The sequence below is a fragment of the Equus asinus genome, chromosome 17, assembly GCF_041296235.1.
Source record: "Equus asinus isolate D_3611 breed Donkey chromosome 17, EquAss-T2T_v2, whole genome shotgun sequence".
In the NCBI taxonomy this organism is placed as follows: domain Eukaryota; kingdom Metazoa; phylum Chordata; class Mammalia; order Perissodactyla; family Equidae; genus Equus; species Equus asinus.
Window position 1 is genome coordinate 33977736 of NC_091806.1, and position 19828 is coordinate 33997563.

At 52.5% G+C, this 19828-nt stretch overlaps 1 protein-coding gene across 8 annotated transcripts in view; it reads left to right on the forward strand.

Moving 5' to 3' along the window:
• The window catches only part of LOC123280056 (liprin-alpha-1-like), an 85022-nt gene that overhangs the window by 37575 nt on the left and 27619 nt on the right, over positions 1-19828 (forward strand). For 7 of the 8 annotated variants that reach the window (XM_070487846.1, XM_070487845.1, XM_070487847.1 and 4 more), the window contains 6 exons: positions 2922-3057; positions 6197-6420; positions 9087-9318; positions 14507-14658; positions 15646-15818; positions 16212-16305. In XM_070487846.1, the coding sequence (XP_070343947.1) occupies positions 2922-3057; positions 6197-6420; positions 9087-9318; positions 14507-14658; positions 15646-15818; positions 16212-16305 (1011 nt within the window). The remainder of the gene's footprint in view (positions 1-2921; positions 3058-6196; positions 6421-9086; positions 9319-14506; positions 14659-15645; positions 15819-16211; positions 16306-19828) is intronic. The other variant, XM_070487851.1, reaches the window with a different exon arrangement.

Genomic DNA, 19828 nt, shown 5'->3' on the forward strand with positions numbered 1-19828 from the left:
GGAGCCTGGAGCTTCAGAGCAGGCCGGAGGGCAGAGGACAGCATCATCCTGAAGGTTAGGTTCTGGTACCTTGGAGGTTCCCGTCACGCCCTTGACTCAACTCAGAACTGCAGGAGGAGGTGGGGCCGGGGACGATTGATTAGTGTCGGGCATATGAGTCTGAGGCACCCGGCAGAGTGTGGGCGTGATGGTGTCGGGATCGGAGGACAGAGCCCAGGGTGCCAGAGGAAGCCTCATCCACCTGGGAGTGACGGTCGCATCCTTGAGGTGAAAGAGAAGGCTGCGGAGAGCCTGCGCTGCTGGAGCGGGAGGATGCCCTGACGTTCGCGTGTCTGGTGCGGCACTTGGAGTCTGTATGTTTTTAAGAGGCTGAGAGTTAACGGCGTGGTGCTCGCAGATCTTTCGAGGCGTGACTGGGCCGGCTGCTGCGGGAGTGAGCCCCCTGGCTCGGCGTGAATCTACCAAGTTGCCCGGCATCCTGAGTTTTTCTTCCTCATCGTGGTAGAGGCGGTAATTCTCATTTAGGTGATTTACTTCTTTGTAGAAAATGGTCATCAAGTGAGAGTTACGCTTTAGCAATAGTTATCGAAGGGCTTACCTGGTGGCAGTGACTGAAACACAGGAGACGGGCCCCTGCCTCCAACACGACTCAGGAGGAAGCTCCCAACCTCTGCAGGTGTTACGGCATTTGCCAAGTTAGGACATCCTGAAGGTTTAGGGTATCTTGCGGCTGTCCCTGCCTAACCCACTCCTAGAAACTAGAGGAGAAATCAGCGAGGACAGAGAGGCAGAGCCAGAAGCTTCCCCTGACGCCGAACCCGCTGGAAGGTGGAGTTTCGAGGAGGAGAGTGTGCGCTTCAGAGAGCGAGGTGCAGAGGAGGACCAGTGCAGGGAACAGGCACTTGCTTTCTGCTTCAGGTCCTCGCTGGTGGAAGGCTCGTGTTGTTAGAGCGCTGCAGGCGGACCCGCTGCTCGGGATTGCAGGCGTGTGTGCGAGGAGGCTCTCACAGGCACGTGGGTGAAGAGGAAGTGGACACGCGTGTGTGACTCTTGTGGAAGTCGAGTCCTGAAGGGAAGGGAGCCGGTGTAGGAGCTTGAGGGGGTGGCAGAGCTGGGGGCAGTTTTTCCGATGGAGACGTCTTGACATGTTTGCCGGTCCCAGGTGTGATGTTAGAGGTGAAAGACAAGGAGAGAAAGGAGCTATTTGCCCTGGTAGTGCAGAGGTGGCAGGAGGGGATGGCCAAGGTCACCTGGGGCGGAGTGGTCTGAAGACAGTGGGCAGGAGAGGCTGCATGCGGAGGGAAGGGCTTTGTTTCAGGGAGGCAAGGCTAGAGGCTGCATGTCAAGTGGCCTAGAAGAGAGGTGGTTGGGAGCTGTAGAAACGGGGGGAAGACCAATCACAGTAGGCGTGGAAGGGCCTTGGGTGGACTGAGGAGAAGGGGTCTGGCAGGCAGGGCAGGCTCAGCTCATTTGGTGTGACTCCACGGTGAGATCGGTCATCTTGTTTTTGTGATCTTCTCCATGAGAAAAGGTAGTCTAGATTGAGGAGTGGAAAAGCACGGTGATGGGTGGCCTTCCATAAACAGATTGGCCATATAGAAGAGAGGCTTCAGCAAGTGATCAGCTGCAGGGTGGTGGCGTGTCAGGAGGCAGGTAAGCCTGGGAAGGGGTGTCAGAATCGGGAAGCATTTGTGCTTCCCGAACCATCCAGAGGTACACGCAGGATTTCAGGTGCATCGCTTTCATCTGCCGTTGAACCGTCTCACGGCCCCAGAGCAGTTGGGCTGGAAGTCACCCTGAGGGAGAGACAGTGTCGTGAGGAGTAAGGGGTAGAGGAAGTAGGGCTGGGTGTGCTCCAAGGGGAATTCCAGACTTGGAGATCTTCGAACAGGCAGGAAATCTCGTGTAACGCTACAAGAAGGGATTTCTTTAAAAAGATGTCGAGAGGTGTGTACCAAAAGTAGATGAGTTGGCATGTCAGCCTGGCCCTGTCCACGATCGGGTGGGGAGGCTCGAGGGGTCCCCTGTCTAACTGGCTTTAATCAGATGAATGGACTCTGTCTTCTCAGATCGTAAGGCCTCCTGAAAATGAAGGCAGCCAGCCTTCTTTCCAGAGAACAGGGAGGCCCTCGGTGGCGGGCCAGGACTGAGGTGTGGCTGGGGTGCCCACGGTCAGGGCTGAGCACTGGGCTGGGCTGTGCCCTCCTCGCCTCTGCTCACCAGTTCCTCTCCAGGGCCTCTCCTAGTGACTCTCTTGAGCGTCTCCCTCGCGGGTGCTCAGGGCCCCAGTCACTGGTTCAGGGGACTGTTTTAGCCGGGCGTGTTGATTGTCTGTCAGTCTGATTGCACGCAGTCTCTGCTTTTGGTTCGGAATCCTCAAAGCGTCCTGCCCAGCCCGGTTCATACCAGCCCGAGCTGTGGTCAGAAGGGCTTCTGCAGCCGCTCCCTCCGAGGGGCCTGTGGGAGCGCTTCAGACAGTGCCACGCAGAGAGAGGAGTGTCGGTGTCCACCAGCCTCACACTGCGGCGCCTGGCACAAATGGGAGAGTGACCGTGGAAGGCCGCAGGTGGGGGTGGGGTGCTTCCTGGTGGGTCGAGGAGAAGGCCGAGCAGAGGCAGGGCTGAGCACCCCTCTGCGGGCCCTGACATGGGTGACGGATGCCTCTTCCACGGCCCAGACAGCTGGACCCCATCCTCTCATTTCCAGGTCTGCAGTGGCAGCATTGGCTTTCCTAGGTATGGAGTGTCCCCGCTGGCGGGGCTGAAAGGCTCAACGCTGGCGGGAGCGACAACAGAGGTGCCTTCCTTGGAGTCCTTTTTCTGTGAAATTACGTGTTTTCCAAATTGACAGCTTCTGGCTTGACTAACAAACTTAGTTCACTTTTCTTATCTAATAATGACCTTTTGTTTTCCATCTTTCAGCCGACCCCACTTGGGCAGTGTCTCGGATTTCAGGTTCCCTGTGGCAGACGGTCCCGCAGACGCCTCCAGCAGCAGCGCGGTGTTGCGGCGCCCCCAGAAAGGCCGCGTGGCAGCCCTGCGGGATGAGCCATCCAAGGCAAGGCCCTCCGTCCTCGCTGCCCGTGAGCTGCCGGCCCTCGGGCGCGTCTCCTGCTCGTCCCGTGACTTTGAGACTTTGGGGATTCCAATGGTCATAGGTCGCCTTCTCTCATCCCCTCCCCCCATTTTCCTTTTTCTGGCTAAGAGTTTCGTTTTAGGCATGCTTTTCTCTGAAGAACAAGTTTTGATAGAATATGACCTACTCTTAAGTGCAACGTAATGTAATTAGTACGGTTTGGAAGCAGCGATAAGCGTGAATGAATGCGTGTATCCGTCATCTTTTAGTGAGAAGAATTCACATTGGGAAGTTTAAATACCTTCCTACTTGTGTCTGTTTAACAGCACATCTTTATCTACTTCTGCGTATTTTTATTTACAGCACCCGTATTCAGTGCACACCTGGTTTGGGCCAGGCGTCATTATAGACTAGGGCTCCAGCAGTGAATACAGGCAGAGAAGATGCCCACACCGCCAGGGCGCACGTTCTAGTGAGGAGCCAGCGTGCGTGAGAAGTACAGTACGGGCTGTGTGTCAGTTTCCTCTCACTGCGGTCACAGGCTGCTGCGAGCTCAGTGGCCTAAAGCAAGGAGCAGTTAGAGTTCACAGGTTCCGTGGGCTCGGGGCTGTGAGCAGGACGGTTCGGGCTCAGTTCTCCTGAGGTTGCAGCCGTCCGGATTCTCACCTGGGGCTGAAGAGTGCACTTCCAGGCTCACTCGCCTGGCTCTGCCTGGGCCCTCTCTGGGGGCTGCTTGAGTGTCCTGGAAAGATGACCGCCAGCTTTGCTCCGGGCTCATTCTGAGAGAGAGCCAGGAGAAAGCCCCAGCCTCTGAGGCCCTGGTCTGGAGGCAGCACACCTTCACTTGTCCTGCACTCGGTGCGTTAGAGTGAGTTAGCGAGTCCTGCCCTCACTGTGGGCCAAGGGAGGAGTGTTAGAGAAGTGTGGACGTATATTTAAACCACCACAGGGTTTCCGATGGTCATAAGCAGGGAAAGGAAACCCGGGGTACCCTGAGCTGTAGGAGGGGAATGATAGTTTTAAGTAGGGTAGCCAGCGAGGTCTCACAGGGACGGTGACATTTGAGCCAAGGAAGGGAAGGAACCATTTGGAGATATTAGAAGGTCATGCCAACACGATGTGCTGATGGGTTGAATATAGAGTATGAGACAAAGAGGCGAGTGAGGCCCCCGAGGGCCCGGGCTTGAGCAGCTGGAGGCTGGAGGCTGTCTCCTGCGATGAGGAAGACTGCGGGGCAAGGGCGACGAGTGGAGCCTGGCCCTGATCAGGTCGACAGCCCTATCTGCTGTCCAGGTGGACGTGTCAGGTAGGCAGTTGGATATTCTGGCCTGGAACCCAAGAGAGAAGTCTCGACTAGAGATAAAGATGTGGGGGTCATGACCATACAGATGGTGTTTAAAGGTGTAAGATGAGATCAAGTCCAAAGTGGGTGCCTGTTGATAGAGATGAGCTTCCAGGATAGAGCCGTGGGCCACTCCAAAATTGAGAGGTTGGGGAGACTGAGAAGGGACCGGCAGGAGACTAAAGAGTGACAAGGAGGTAGGCAGAAACCCGGGACCACGGGGCCTGCAGCCGAGTGAGCGAGATGCTCAGGGAAGAGGGGAGAGCAGCAGGCCTGGGCCTGCCGATGGGCCAGACGAGAGGGCAGTGGAGGTCAGTGGCAGACTTCTTAAGGTGGGCGCTTTGATCCTGGAGCAGCTCTGCGGGAGGGGAGGTGAGCAGGAGGCGAGGAGGTGGAGGCGGAGTCGAGGCGGCTCTGGAGACCTTTTACTCATCGGGACGGAAGTGCAGTGGTGGCTGGAAGGAGACGTGGCATCCAGGTTCCGTGGGTTCTGGTGTGTTATCTGAAGGAGGGAGAAGGGAGCAAACCTTCTCAGGCTGATGGGAGTGGGCCAGTAGAGAATCGATTACCCCGAGAGAGGAAGGGAACACAGCAGGCGAGCCTGGAGTCAGCCAGAGGGGGTGCGCCTCGTGCCCAGAGGTGGGGCTGGCCTGGGTGGGGGCCCAGGTACCTGGCCGCGACCTCAGATCTTGGGAGGGGAGGTGGAGTGCATGGGTAAAGGCCCGGGGGACGGGGAGATAAGCCAGCAGGGCATCTCAAGTCTTGTGGTTGCTCTGATGTCGTGTCAGTGAAGTGGGAGGCAGGGCCCTGGGCTCAGTGAGGACGGGAGAGGAAGAGATGGAGGCTTCGAGAGAGGGGCTGAGACAGCGGCACAGGATGGGTCACGTGGCCCCGGCGCGCATGCCTTCTCTGTGCGCATTCTGATTGCAAACGGTACCCCTCCATCACGCGAGAGAGGAGTGGCTCGGCACAGAGGAGGCTTTTCTCCGAGAGCCTCAGTTCTCTAGAGAACGTGGTCTGCCAGCTCGCTCTTCCCTGGGTGTTGAGAAGAGTGCGTCCGACGGCTGCCCTGCTGTCTCCTTCTGCCCCTGCCTGCTGCTGTCTGTGCTCGTTCACACCGGGCTCAGAAGAGGGAGGATTGGGGAACTCCAGTGAGGTGTGTTACTCGATAACACTAGTACAGTGGTGTGGCAACTGCAGTGAACACAGCTGCCGTGGATCTAGTGAACTTTTTACTTCCCATTAGCGTGGCTGATCGTGCCATGTTTTGTGTGTGTGTGGTTTTGGTTTTTGTTTTTGCTGAGGAAGATTAGCCCTGAGCTAACGTCTATGCCGGTCTTCCTCTGTTTTATATGTGGTTCGCTGCTACAGCGTGGCCAACTAGCAGTGTAGGTCCAAACCCGTGGATTCAGGCCACCGAGGCAGAGTGCACCGAACTTAACCACTATGCCACAGGGCCGGCCCCCCCGTGGTGTATTTTTCTAATTTTCAGTTTTTGTTTGCACTCGGTCTTGTCACCATTGTGAATAACGTCATGGAAATGCCTTGTGTCCACAGTGAGATGTGACTGTTACCAGGCAGTCTAAGTAATCGACTGTCCTGCCCCTGAAATACTGCCTGCTTGATACATGTCAGCAACTTACAAGCATGGCCTATTTTTCCAAAATCTTTTGGGCTTCTATTTAAAAAATATTTAAGTTTCTGCTAGGTTTACTGTAAGTTGCTGTAACTTGGTTGTTATTTTCCATCTTTGCTGAGATTTGATTTTCTTGTTTCTAGGTACAGACTCTTAATGAACAGGATTGGGAACGTGCCCAACAAGCGAGTGTCCTGGCCAACGTGGCGCAGGCCTTCGAGAGTGATGTGGACGCGTCCGACGGCGAAGACGACAGGGACACCATCTTCAGCCCAGCTGGCCTCTTGTCCCCCAGTGGGCAGGCCGATGCCCAGACGCTGGCCATGATGCTTCAGGAGCAGCTGGACGCCATCAACAAGGAGATCAGGTACGTGGGCTTGTGCATAGCACCACAGACACCGTGCATGTCTCTAAAGAATTGTATGCTACCTAGGACAGTCTGGAAGAAATACTGTGGACGTATTCTACGCGTCCCATGATAGTAAACTTGGTTCAATCCTGTTTGAATAGTTTTAAGTTCTGAGGTTGCCCTTGATTGGAAAGTTCAGTTGACCGGGCGTTCTCGCCACAGTTGTGGTGTGGGTACACTTGTGTACACAAGATCTTGCAGAAGGGTGAAAGGGGTTCGGTCCGTTCCCCCACGAGCCGATGACACAGCTGGAGAGCGTTGCCGGGGAGCTCAGTGTCCACCTGTGCCGCTCTGGATCCCAGGCCGGGTTCCAGAGACGGCCGGGGTGCAGAGAGCTGAGCGCACATCGGAGGAGGCCTCCCTGCTCCGAAGTGCAGAGGGGAGCTGTGGTGTGGGGCAGGGCACCATGGAGAGCCAGGAGGAGGTGGACTGGCCTGGCGCCCTTGTGGGTAAGAAGCAGGACTCTTTTCACGGGCAGTGCCAGGTGGCGGGTGACTTACGAGGAGAAACGCCAGAGTTCAGTCCACTGGCAAGCGAAGGTGAAACATGCAGTAGGAAGCGGGAGGGAGAGTTTCCTGCCCCCCTCCAGCCTGAGTGTCCCCCAACTCTGAACCCTGCGGGGGGCAGGGAGCTGGGGCAGCGTCCACCTGCCGCTTGTGCCTCCTCCAGCGCTGAAGAGGGCCCTCTTGTGTGTCTTTCAGAGCCTCACGTTTTCAGGTGTGTCACCCAACCACCTGGAACAGAAAGCCGAGGTTTTCAGATTGGCAAATTCCCACTCCTACTTGCGTTTTCCTCTGTTAAACTAATAGAATGTGAAAATCGGTTCATTACAAGACAGTGGTCGGGGCAGGCCCCATGGCCGAGTGGTTAAGTTCACGCGCTCCGCTTTGGCGGCCCTGGATTTCACCAATTTGGATCCTGGGTGCTGACACAGCACCGCTCTTCAGGCCATGTTGAGGCGGCATCCCACATAGCACAACCAGAGGCACTCACAACTAGAATCCAGCACTATGTACTGGGGGCTTTGGGGAGAAGAAGAAGAAGAAAGAAGGCGACGATTGGCAACAGTTGTTAGCTCAGGCGCCCATCTTTAAAAAAAAAAAAAGACAGTGGTCAAAGAATGGTTTGAATCCTAACCTCCTCAGTGTTTCAGAGGTGTTTTCTTTCGAAAGCCTCTTAGCAGTTATAACAGTAAATTTACAAGACAAAGGGCCGACTGTTGGGTTCAATCCAAAGACTTGCCCGTCCTGGGGGGCTGGCCCCATGGCCTAGTGGTTAAGTTCCTGAGCTCCGCTGCAGGCGGCCCGGTGTTTCGTTGGTTTGGATCCTGGGCGCAGACATGGCACTGCTCATCAAGCCAAAGACTTGCCCGTCCGAGGGGGGATTAAGAGGCCTTAGGTCTGGGGTGCAGGGTGACAGGGAGCCCAAGATCTGCCCTGTCAGGCCTGAGGCAGCTGTGGTCCGGTCCTGCATGCACACAGAGACCAGCCGTGTGCCAGGGACCCTGCAGGAGGTCCGGGCAGAGTTGCTGCCAACATTTTGTTCTTGTCAAGCTGACACAGACGCCAAGTGCCGGTTCCTGCGCAGAGCCTGCGGGAGGGAAGGAGGGGCAGAACTAACCCAGGGAGAGCTGTAGGCTCTGCAAGGAAGGGGTGTGCGGCCTGCAGTCTGCCTCCGTAAACCACGGTTCGTGTGCTGTGTTCAACCCGGCAGAGCCCGGAAGACTGCCTTTCCCCATCGCTGTGGGAAACACGAAAGGATTATAAACGTCAGCTTTTATTTTTCACAGTGTATTGCTAAGTAAAATGGGTTCTTCTTTAGGTAGCAAGTTGACCTGATATAAATGGTAAATTCTGTCCACTGCCTTGGTATCAATAACAGAAAGTACTTTCAGAATATATAAGTAGAACTTTAATTGGACAGGTTACTGCAAGGTTACTACTAATTTAATATTAGAGTAATGATTTGCATAGTCAAATATTAAAACTGCTGTTTAAGCATCCACTATACAGTAGGAGAGAAGAGCTTTAATTACGAATTTCCAAATTAATGCAGCATGGTTGACGTGAATTCATTCAGATGAGGCTGGTGGAGAATTCTGTCAAATAATACAAACAAAATACTTTTGTTCGAACTCAACCTTTAAAAAAAAAAATCAATGTTTCCGTCTAGTCTAGAGACTTAAGTGTTGGGAAACTCCTGATTGCTTTGTAAATTGATTTTTTGATTATATCAGAGTTCCCAGTTTCCAGTCAAAAAAACCGATAGGTAAATGTGCAGCTGTGCCCTGAGAAGTGGGAATGTCGGAGCTGTAAAATTCAAACATCTCGTTGTGTGGTAAGAGAGTTGCCAACTAGCCCCTCCAGACTTGTGGGGTACGTAAATAAAATCAAACGCGAGTGATCAGAGATAGTTGGTAAGACTCAGTGGAAGGTGTACTTTGTGCTGTTCCGAAGCCGTGTGTGTTAAAGAGAGAAAAAGTAGAACGTTTTTGCTGAAGTGTTCATTGTTGGAGCAACTGTCATTGGAGTTTCCTTACAGTAATGCAAGCACCGATTTTTTCATCTGAACCCGTTAATCTGTCTGCTAATGAAGGAAGGATGACTGTTTTGTTTTTACTTTAGGTTGATAGAGGAAGAAAAGGAAAACACAGAGCAGCGGGCGGAGGAGATTGAGTCTCGAGTTGGCAGTGGGAGTTTTGGCAATCTTCGTCGTTTTAGATCAGTGAGCTCCATTCCCCTCTACCCTGCCTCCTCGCTCGCCGGCTCCTCTCCTCCGAACAGTGGCCGGTCCACCCCGCGAAGGATTCCGCACAGCCCAGCTCGGGAGGTGGACAGACTAGGTATCATGACTCCGGTAAGGATTTGTCTTTTCTTGTGCTGTCTCCCCTCGCCCCCGACACACCTGATTTAAGTCTTGGACACCACGAATATGCTTTATTTTTAACCTGGAAGAAAATCAGGTACACTTGTTATGCTCAGAGGTTTGAGATTTTTAAAACCAACTCATATTTAATCATTCAACAATAGCATGGTGACAAATTAATTTTAATATTGGGGTGATGCCTGAACTCCAGAGAAGTTTTCACTTGTTCAGCTCTGAGCGTGGTCAGCTCTGCAGGGTTCGGCAGCTAGGGGGGTATTTTTGTTTTCCAGCGATAGACAGTGTAACAAAAGTAAATACAGCAGCCATCGTAACATATAGGAAAATGTGCAGAGAGAGTCAGTGCTGTCTGTCTTTACGTTCGGGATGCCTGACTGGAGGGTACAGAATATGCCGTCAAAAACAAAACTGAAGAAAAAGCTAAATCGGTCCTCTTAATAATGCCCTCGGTGGCATGCTTGGCACCGGTTCTGCAGGTGAATCCAGGGTGGCGTGAGTGAGAGCGCGCTGCCGCTTGGCCTCCCCGGGGAAGCGCGGGGCTGCGTTCGTGCGCAGCCTCTGGAAGTGCAGGGACCGCGACAGCGTGCTGCTCTAAAGAATAGTGCCTAGCTTTCTCACGTGTTTAGTCTGGGTTTTGTGAATGCATGAAATCATGTTGACAGCGTTCTGCTTTCTAACTGCGCTTCCGTTCTCATTTCTTCTGCTACCACCCATTTTCGTTTTTAGTTGCGTTGTTAGCCTGCATGTAATTAAATGAACCGTGAATCGCTTTAGTAGCGTCCGAAATGGTAACTAGTCCATTTCGCGGTGTTTTGACATAGTATTTTTATAATTTACATCGTTAGCTCATTAGCTGATATTTTAAGCTCTTTGACAATTTCATGCTTATTTCCTTTCAGAGAATTTGTAAAAACAGTTCTGTTTTTCTTTTTCCTTGTTTTTGTAGTTGTGTGTGCCGGCTGACGCTGTGTCTGCTTCCGTGTTTAGTTTTGATTTCCTGTGTCATCCTTCTGTTTATTTTGTCACTGTTAGTCCAGGCCTCAGCCCACGCTGTGACACCCCCTCCACGGGGTGCTCAGGGAACCGCCACAGTGGGGGCCATGGTGTGTGTGTGGGGGCCATTGGGGCTCATTAGTGGGGTTTCTGCGTTATCTTCGTTTCTCATGAAATAGTGTCTTTTTCCCTCAGTAGTGATACGTTTTTACTGCTGTGTCACTGTACAACAGATGTGGATACAGGCATGATATCGCTGGATCAGAGTGCTTTTATTCAAACTGTGTAGGGTTTGTGTAATTCAGAAATGAAATCTTTGATATATACAGAGATAATCCACCAAGTATAGAATTAACGGAAACTTGACACAAACAGTATACCTTTTGGTTTTGATGCTTATATTCAAGACTGTAAATTTCATCAACTTGTTGGACATAAACAATTAATGCCTTTAATAGACTATTTGTTAAATTCACATATCTCATAGGAATCATAGAATGTGAAGATTCCACCTGCTATTCTGCTAGCTTTTATCCTTACGTATTTTCACAGGGTACCCTGCTTTAATCCAAAAATTTGTGTTTGAGAAATTTTAAATCAATTTCTAGGTAAGAATTTTATATGAATGACCAATAGGTGATTAATAACTAAAAGTAGGTTTGTTCAGTTTTATAGTAAGTCTTGCAATAACTTCCTCATCAACTAAATTGATGTTTAGAGACATGTTTTTCATTAGGGCAAACTAAGTTCTAGAGAAGTTTGGCTTAGAATAGACAACTGTTAGGGCCCTTTGTTCTATAAAATGCTGTATTTTAATAAATTGTATATGTTGTAATAGAATTTTATCTCCCTGAGTAACGATTTATAGTGTTTCTCTAGTAAATCTTGAGTAACTTACTGTTTAAATTTCATGGTGAAAAAGATGTTCCATTTCCAGTTATGTTTTCTCTGAATCTCAGCTCGCTTATATCTGTCTTGTCATTCTCTTTTTAATATATTTACCTGTACTGATCCTTGAATTTTTAACTTCAGAGTATGCAGTAAATCTGGTTTCTCTTCATTTCTTTGCATGCGTCCGTCAGCCTAGTGATTTAAGGAAACATCGTAGAAAGGTCAAGTGTTTAGTAATTTAACATACCTTTGTTTCTCTGAAGTATTGACGGGCACCTGTCATTTGGCATGAATGAGCCCTGTGAATCACTGACATTTAAATGGACATGTTGACACTCACCTGGCATGTCACAAATGACGATTGTCCTGTTGGAGACAGGTCACTGGTGGTTTGCATAGAATGCTGGGACAGGCGTAAGGGTGTGCCTTTCTTCCACTCATTTGCCTTCTCATCGTTGCATGCTTATTTATAATGGCTATAGTATTTTTTCAGTGAGAAATTACTGAAGCAGAGCCACAGATTTTAGTTTGGGGAAAAACTAATTTTAATAAGCATAGCTAGAAGGGCCGGCCTGGTGGCGCAGCACTTAAGTTCGCATGTTCTGCTCCTCGGCAGCCCGGGGTTCGCCGGTTCGGATCCCGGGTGTGGACCTGGCACCCCTTTGCGAAAGTCATACTGTGGGAGGTGTCCCACATATAAAGTAGAGCAAGATGGGCACGGATGTGAGCTCAGGGGCAGTCTTCCTCAGCAAAAATAGGAAGATTGGCAGTAGTTAGCTCAGGGCTAATCTTCCTCAAAAAAAAAAAAAAACATAGCTAGCTGTCATGAGCTCTTACTGTATGCCAGGCCCTGTGCTGAGTGCTCTACCAGTCTGCTCTCTCGTCCTCATGGACTTCCTGTGAGATGCAGGTTACTGTTGTTATCCCCATGGACAGATGTGGAACAGAGGCTCCGAGAGGCCACATGCTGTGCCTAGGGGCACACAGTTAGGGAACGCTGCAGTGTGGACTGGTCTGATTTCAAAACCAGGACACTGAGTCGCTTCCCCCACGGCCTGACTTCTCTGCAGATTCTCTCACCTCCTCACTCGTCCCTGACAGCGGGGGCCAGCGGGCCTCTTCTCCTTATAGATAGTCGTGAATCGGGCCTCCCTGTTCTTGGAGGACGTGCACGCACTGGGGAGCAGATCTGTGGACCAGAATGCCTTCCTCCTAACCTTCACCCCATGTGCATAGCCTGCACCCCCACCCAGAAGCTGCCTGAGCCTGCGCTCGTAGGCCGCCCTTCGGATGCTCGGGCAGCTGTCCTCTGACCGCAGCGCTTAGAGCACATGAGCTGGGTGGCAGCCGTGGGAGCCCTCCGCTGCGCAGAGCACCGTGGCGATTCAGCGAAACGCAGGCTCAAGTCCCCGCTGTCAGTGATGATTTGTGACCCGGGTGTGCTGCTCGCCCTCTCTGCGCCTTGGTTTGCCCTCCTGTTTAAGTGAAGACAACGACAGAAGCGCGCTCCTCGGGGTGGCCGCAGACGGTGCCATCTGTGCACGATCTGCAAGGAGCTGAGAGCTTATAACCGGCCCCGCGGCGCACAGCACGCCCTCAGTCCCGCCGACTCGCATCCGTGTTTCCCTCGGTGGGAAGGCTTTCTCAGGGAAGGAAGGAGCGTGTTGATTGACGTCCAGGCAGGACAGCCTGACCCTGTTGCTCATGGCACTGTGGGCTGGCTGGCTGGCTCCTTCGAGGGCCTTGCTGTGGGGCTGTGGTGAGGATGAAAGGCAGGAGTGCAGGCATGGTGCAGACACGGGCGGCGTGGGCCGCGCACTGTCCTCCTCCTCAGCGTCCCTGGCCTACGCCGCCGTGACCCCCCAGCTGTCGGGGAGCTTCGTTCCAGTCAGCTCTGAAAGAGCGTGCAGGCCCCAGCCTGGCGGGCCCCGGGCTGGGCAGGGCCCCTCAGCACGGGGGCACAATGGGAGCAGCCACTGGCCGGGGCGGGCCTCTCCTCCTGAGCTCTGTCTCCGCTGAGGACAGTGAACTCAGTCCCGTGGACTGCTCCCTGTCCTGTTCTTTTTTGTTTTTTATAGGTGATTGTTTTAACCTCAGTTTGAAATCTCTCCCTGTTTCAGTTTCGTATTGATAGTTTCTAGCCGTCGTAGCCTTTGGTTGTCTGCAGATTGTAATTTGAAATCAGGAGAGCATGCGGAATCTATCCAGCTACGGCTTAAGGTTCTATCTTAAATGAGTTCGACTCCGTTTTGCACTAAGCCCCTTGGTTGTCACTGAGCCACTGTGGGGCTGCAGTGGAGCGATAGTCTACACAGTCGCATTAAAAAAGCCCAAGTTGGCTGCTCAGGTCTTGCTGTTTGTACAAACGCCTGCCACGCACGTTTTGAGAACTCGAGCCCTGCCTTAACCACGGAGCCCCATGGATCAGTAAGACCTGCCGGGGTTAACGTTTTCCCCACCGCCTCCTTCCTGTCCTCACGTTCCCCGACACGGGAAAACTGGCAGTCTGAAGGAGAGGATCTTCCAGTGGAAGGCCAGGACTGCTTTGAGCCGGCTTGAACAAATTGCTTTTAAACCGCGTAGAAAGACCTCAGTTTATAGCATCTGTTCTGCACGCTGAGACGTATGAGACAGACAGGCGTGTCTGGGATGGAGGAGTTAGATCCCTTTTCGCTTTTCCACTTGTTACAGAGTCCAGGAAGGTGCATCACTACTCAAAATGATAGTGGATCATGGTACAAGCTATTTCTCTTTTTCTCCCAAAACAAAAAGTTCTGGACAGTTTACCCAAGAGGTTTCTGCCCTCTCTGGTGTTTCTTCTGAATGCATCAGGAGATAAACACGTTCATCTTCAGCTCCTCATCAGGGACAGTGAGTGCCGTGCGTGCTGTGTGAGGACGAGGTTTTGGGCGTGGTTCAGATCTCGGTGCCCTTCAGTGGCTGTCCTCATGGTGGCCTAGGATCCTAGGGCGGGCGGGCCCTCGGGCTGCGAGGAGGCTCAGGAGGAGGAGTGCCCGTGTGTCCTGCCCGGGTCTCTGCACTCGTTCTGGTGCTCATAGGCCAGGAGTCGGGCTCTGCTCTGTGCTCCTGCTCCTGATAAGTAAGACGGTCCTTTAACGTGGCGTTGGGCTAAAACGAGGCTGGTTGTACTCAGCAGAAAGCATAGCTCATGGATTTCCACATAAGTTTATGGTTATAATTTAAAGCCTATGTGTTGTGGGGTTTTTTTGGTCACAGTGTGTTGTTCACTAATTTTACACTGGTCTCAACCCCTCAGTTGCCAACCTCCCTAGAAGAGGTACGAGACGACAAGACGACAATAAAATGTGAAACCTCGCCCCTGCCCTCCCTGCGGTCCCTTCGGCTGGACAGGCTGCACAAAGGGGCGCTGCACACGGTCGGCCACGAGGACCTCAGGGACTTACAGAAGTAAGGAGGGCAGCGTCCCACCCTAGCCCGGCTCCAAACAGACCGCCTTCCCATGCTCAGCTTTCAGAAATCCATTGCTCTCTTCTTGGGGAAAAAAGTCAGAATGATGACTTTAAAGAAATACCGGTTAATTGAGTTGAGTTGATTTAGATGATGCCCTCGGGCTGCCCTGGGAGCTCAGGTGAGCCCAGCAGAAGATGCTGTCTGTTTGGGCGACGTGAGTTTAGAAAGAGAGTTCAGTGATAGCAGCAATCTTAGAAAGCCTTCATTTCTTCAGAGTCTGCAAATTGACTATTGTGAGAACTTTCTCTTCTTGTGGAGCATTTGCTAAGCATGTGGCGTGTTCTGACCGTTGCTCTGCAGGACCGTCCGTGTCCTGCCACTGGGACGCGCTCTCTGCCTCTGAGTTGTGGAGAGCCCCACCTCGTCCCCAGCGCTCCAAGCGCCTCCCCACAGGGACCATGAGAGCCAGTGGGTGACTAGTGTGCTCCTATGTCAAACTACCACGGGCTGTGCTTTTGTCCCGCCCTGGCAGCCCTCGGTGGCGGGTGAAGGTGTCCATCCTCGCCGCCTCTGCAGTAGGCCCTGTGGCTCTTGTTTCGCGGCAGGGACGGTGGCACTGGGGAGGTTGCTGGGGGGCTGGGGTCAGGCCTCCGGTTGGGAGAGCATCTTCACAGCCGAGGGGCAGCCCTCAGGTGGGCTCATGGTGCTCTCTGCCTTCCATGGTTCGGACTGGAAGCCTTCTCAGAAGGAGAGCTCCGGCTCAGAGCCTCAGCTCCTCAGAAACGGTTCTCCGTGGTGGGATGGCTGGGAGCCTTCGTTTCTACACGCGATGCATTTTGCGAAGGAGACATGCCTGGAGGAGACTTGGAATGCTCGTGTAGTTGGAAGAGCAAGTATTAAAAGCGTGGAGTGTTCTAGTGCCTGTGAATGGAACGTTGTGTTGGGACGAGGGCGCTCATTCAAGATCGTTTTCTGTCCCCAAAGCTCCACAGGCTCACAGGACGGCCCCGTGAGCAACCCCAGCAGTAGTAATAGTAGCCAGGACTCGCTCCACAAAGCCCCCAAGAAGAAGGGCATCAAGTCCTCCATTGGCCGCCTGTTTGGCAAGAAAGAAAAGGGCCGACCTGGACATGCCGGCAAGGAGGCATTAGGACAAGGTGGGTGGCTTCCAGCAAACATTCTTAACCCTTAGGATGGAGGCGGGGGGCCTGCCGTGTGTGTGCCTACTGTGTGCCCCCGGTTGTTCCCACGGGCGGTCTGTCGAAGACGCTGGGCGTTCTCAGGGAGTGAAAGCTCAGGAGGCGTATGTTTTCTCTGGGACACATGCGACCCAGAGAGCCACGGTGGACGTTCTTTGGCCCTGAACAACCTGGCGTCCCAGACAGAAGGGGCTCACTGTCTCTCGAGCATTCTCGTGCCTTGGTTGCCTAGTCAGAAACTTAGCCTTTAGAGGTGTTCTTTGCCTGCAAGTGCTCTTCCACCTGTTTCTGAACTCACCTAATGTGGCCGTGTTGATTTCTCTCGCTGTTTCAACCGCTGGGCCCTCACAGCTGGCGTTTCAGAGACCGAAAACTCAGCTCAGGATGCCTTGGGACTCAGCAAACTGGGAGGACAGGCGGAGAAAAACCAAAAACTTCAAAAAAAGTAAGCTTTTCGTTATTCGTCCATCTCACTGAACACTTCTCAGTTGTGCCTGATTTTTAACTAACGTTTATTTAATAAATGTAGTATCTATTTATGTGTCTATATTACCTTCTGAAAGGTTAACCTAAAGCTTTTAACAGACTGTGCTTCCTGGGGGGCTGAGAGCCTCTGCTCAGGAAGGGGGAGAGGACTCAGGGGAGGCTCCCGTCCCCCGGAGAGCTGTCTGACGAGGAGGGCTCCCCGCCAGGCGTGGGGCCCCGAGTCCGGCTCCGGTGCGTCAGCTCTAGGGGGAGGGGCCGCTTAGCCTTGCTGCGCTCCCAGTTTCCTCCTCTAAGATGGGAGTGCAGCGGTATGCGCCTCACACGGCTTTGTGAGTGTTAGACACACATCTGTCGCTACATAAACACACGTAAAGCACTGGCAACAGTGCCAGCCATCCTAAAATAGGGAGAACTGAGTGTGTAATTGCAGCCACCGCTCCGACTTGATCACCAGCATTCAGAGTTTGCCGTGCGGGCTATGATCTGTCAGGAAATATTCGCTGTGTTGCCCCTTTTTTCCTCCTCCGGTAGATTTTGTATTTTTATCTTCAATAGACTCGTGATTTTGTGGTCTGTTTATTAAATTTTGATTCCGATTTGTCTTGACTCTGAAAATAGGTGATAGCAGGGTGATCATTTTCTGCAAAGGTGCTCAGACGCTGCGAAGCCCCGGGGTAGGGGCATGGAATAGTGTGTGCGTGTTTCTCTGGCTTCGTTCTGATCGGGAGCAGGTTGTGTGTTGGTTGACCGTATGTCAACCAGAATTAAGTAGATGAATGAGGTAGGGAGAGACAGTATCCCAGTGAACTGGTGACTGAAAACTGAAACTGAACCGCCCTCTACGACAGAAGGGGCAGTTAGCAGTCCCAGAGGGAAGCGCTGACCTTGAGAATGGGGAAGACGGGCGAGAGCCAGTGGTCAGATGGCAAAGCTGGGCCTTGGGACAGGCTGACGATTGGTAGGTTCTGTGGTCACTCTGACGATAGGAAAGGTTGTCTGGCCACTCAAGTACCCTGAGACACCCTCATTGGTGTGGCACCCGGGCCTACAGTGCGCCCCGAGGACCACGCTGGGGCCCGGGGACCCTCTCCCCTAGAGGCCACGTGCCTTTAGCTGTAGAGTTGCCGGTTGGGTTCCCTTTTGTGAACCCTGCCTCATTTTCGTTCTCTTCTCAGAATCGTGCTGATCTTCGTGACTGGCCCACTGCTGGTCTTATTTCAGGCGAAGTGCCGTTGTTTCTGTTATTGCTCACCATGCCCTAGGAATACTCAGTCTTTCAGGTCCCCGTGAATGGAAATCCGCAGACACCATTGAACAGCAAAACGTGCTTTGAACGTTGCTGTCTTTGAACTGTATAAAAATGTTTTAAAGTAACTTGGGTAATTGCCATTTGCCTTTGTGAAACGTATCCCAGCCAGGCCTTTTGCCTCCTGGAGCCCTGCCAGGAAAAATGTGTCCGTTAGATTTTGCTGACGTGTTCTAGTGCACACGCTTGCACATGCTGGAATAAAATCCGTAAGGTTTGTGGCAGTGCGCCTCGGTCCTCGTCCCCGGAAGTTCATGGTTCCTGTAGGGTCACAGACTATTCAAATTGGCCCAAGTTTGGGTCACCCTTGTTTTCTAAATTTATTTTGTAATTCGCAGGAGGTATGCTTGAGCACTTGGCTGTGTGGAGACAGCCTTTATTGTTTGTCCCGGCACGTGACTCCGTTTCCCGCTGCGTGGGGAGCGTGTGTGGGGGTGGGTGGTAGGCGGGTTTCTCTGGAGCTCCGGGTTCCCCGTGATGGCATTGGCCCTGCACTTCTGTGTCACCATAGCTGTAACTGTCCAGGGGCAGGCCGTTCTCTGAACTCTGTGGTCGTGCACGGCAAGTTCTAGGATGTACTAGTAAGTTAGTAGGGAAAAATTCAAAGTATGGAGGTTATTTGTCTGACTACAGTGGGTAATTTTAGTTCTGTCAGTTAACCAGAAATAAAATTGACTTTAGGAAAAATGCTTTATTTATAATTGTGGGAAAATGTTTGAGTTATCCGGAAAAAGTATTATTGGAATACAGCTTTACGTTTATGGCATTATAGAGGTAAGAATCAAAATACGGTCCTCAGAAATATTTCTTTTTATTACCTCAAAAGTGTGCCTTTAGCTGCCAAAGTCACACAGCCAAACACATCCACTTTTAGAGAGTTTTCAAGAACCTGGTGACTTCGGTGGAGAGCTGACTTTCAGGTTTTGTCAAAGGTACATAAAAGAGAGTGGTGGGCGCGTTCGGTGCTGGACATGCTTAATGAATCCGTGGAGGGTACCGCTGGCGTGAAATCAGACATCACTGTGTTCGTCCGCTTGGCGGTGCTCCCACAGCGTTGCCGGGCGTCCCTGGTGCTGTCTGAACTCCGTCGCCTTAAGTAACCTGGTGTTCTAATGCTCTCTTTCCCGTTTCTCCCTGGTTGACTCTAGTGTGGTCACAGGGTAAGTTGAGGCGGAGGGTGTGCTGTGCTGAGCGTGTGTTACAGCCTGTGGCGTTGGCGGTCACCAGCCTCAGGCTCTGAACTGAGGTTCCGGGAGAGTCGTGCTGCTTTGCTGAGAGCTGTGCCGGGTCCCCTCACCCTGGCCGCCCCCCACCCCCAGCCTCTGACAGCGAGCTGCACCCCATGGCGGGAGTAGTGCTTTGTGTGGGCCGTGGAGCCGTGTTTGTGACATGAGCCCAGCAGGTGTTGGTGCAAGGTGCCATGGTACTGAACGTGTCGGCCTCAGAGAAACGAGGTGCGTGTGTCGCTTGGATGGTACACCTTATCTGGGGTCTGGTCAGCAAAGCCCACACCGCTTCTCGTTATGAAAGATAACTTCATCATCGTCTCCTGTCCTAGTTATAAAACACACGCCGTCACTCACGGGTTACATGATCTTTGTCTCATCCGTGTGCCTGTTCCCCAGGGGATTTAGCATATTTCTGAATGTCTTTTTCCTCTGACTCTAATTTTAAGGCTGGGAAGCATGGCACATCAGTTTCCTGGTATAGAGGTATTTAAAAAATCGCCCTTGGGGTCTAGAATGATCTTCGAGGGAGGAGGTCAAGTCCCAGCCAAGCAGCCGCGAGTTGCTGGCTGACCATGGCGGGCCCAGCGCTCGTCCCTTTACTCTGCAGGGACGGCAGCCCCGCCCTTGTTTCTCGAGTAGCTCTCTGTAAACGGAGATCGCAGATCCCAAGGGTGGACAAAGCGATGACAGAGATTGCAGTATCTCCAAGCAGAGGAGGGAAATACGTAACAACAGAAAGCAGACGAGTCTTCTGTTTGCTTCTGGGCAGTGGTTTGGGGCCGTAGAATCTGGGCACACAGAATACACCTCATTGCCCCAGAATATCAGCTTCTGCCTCAGCCTCTGCAGAACAGAGCTGGGTGCCTCGGGTAGACTTAGGATGCAGAGAAACGCACGGCACTTGAGAGGCCCGCCGCCTTCGATCTCTCGGGTTTCAGGCCTTGGAG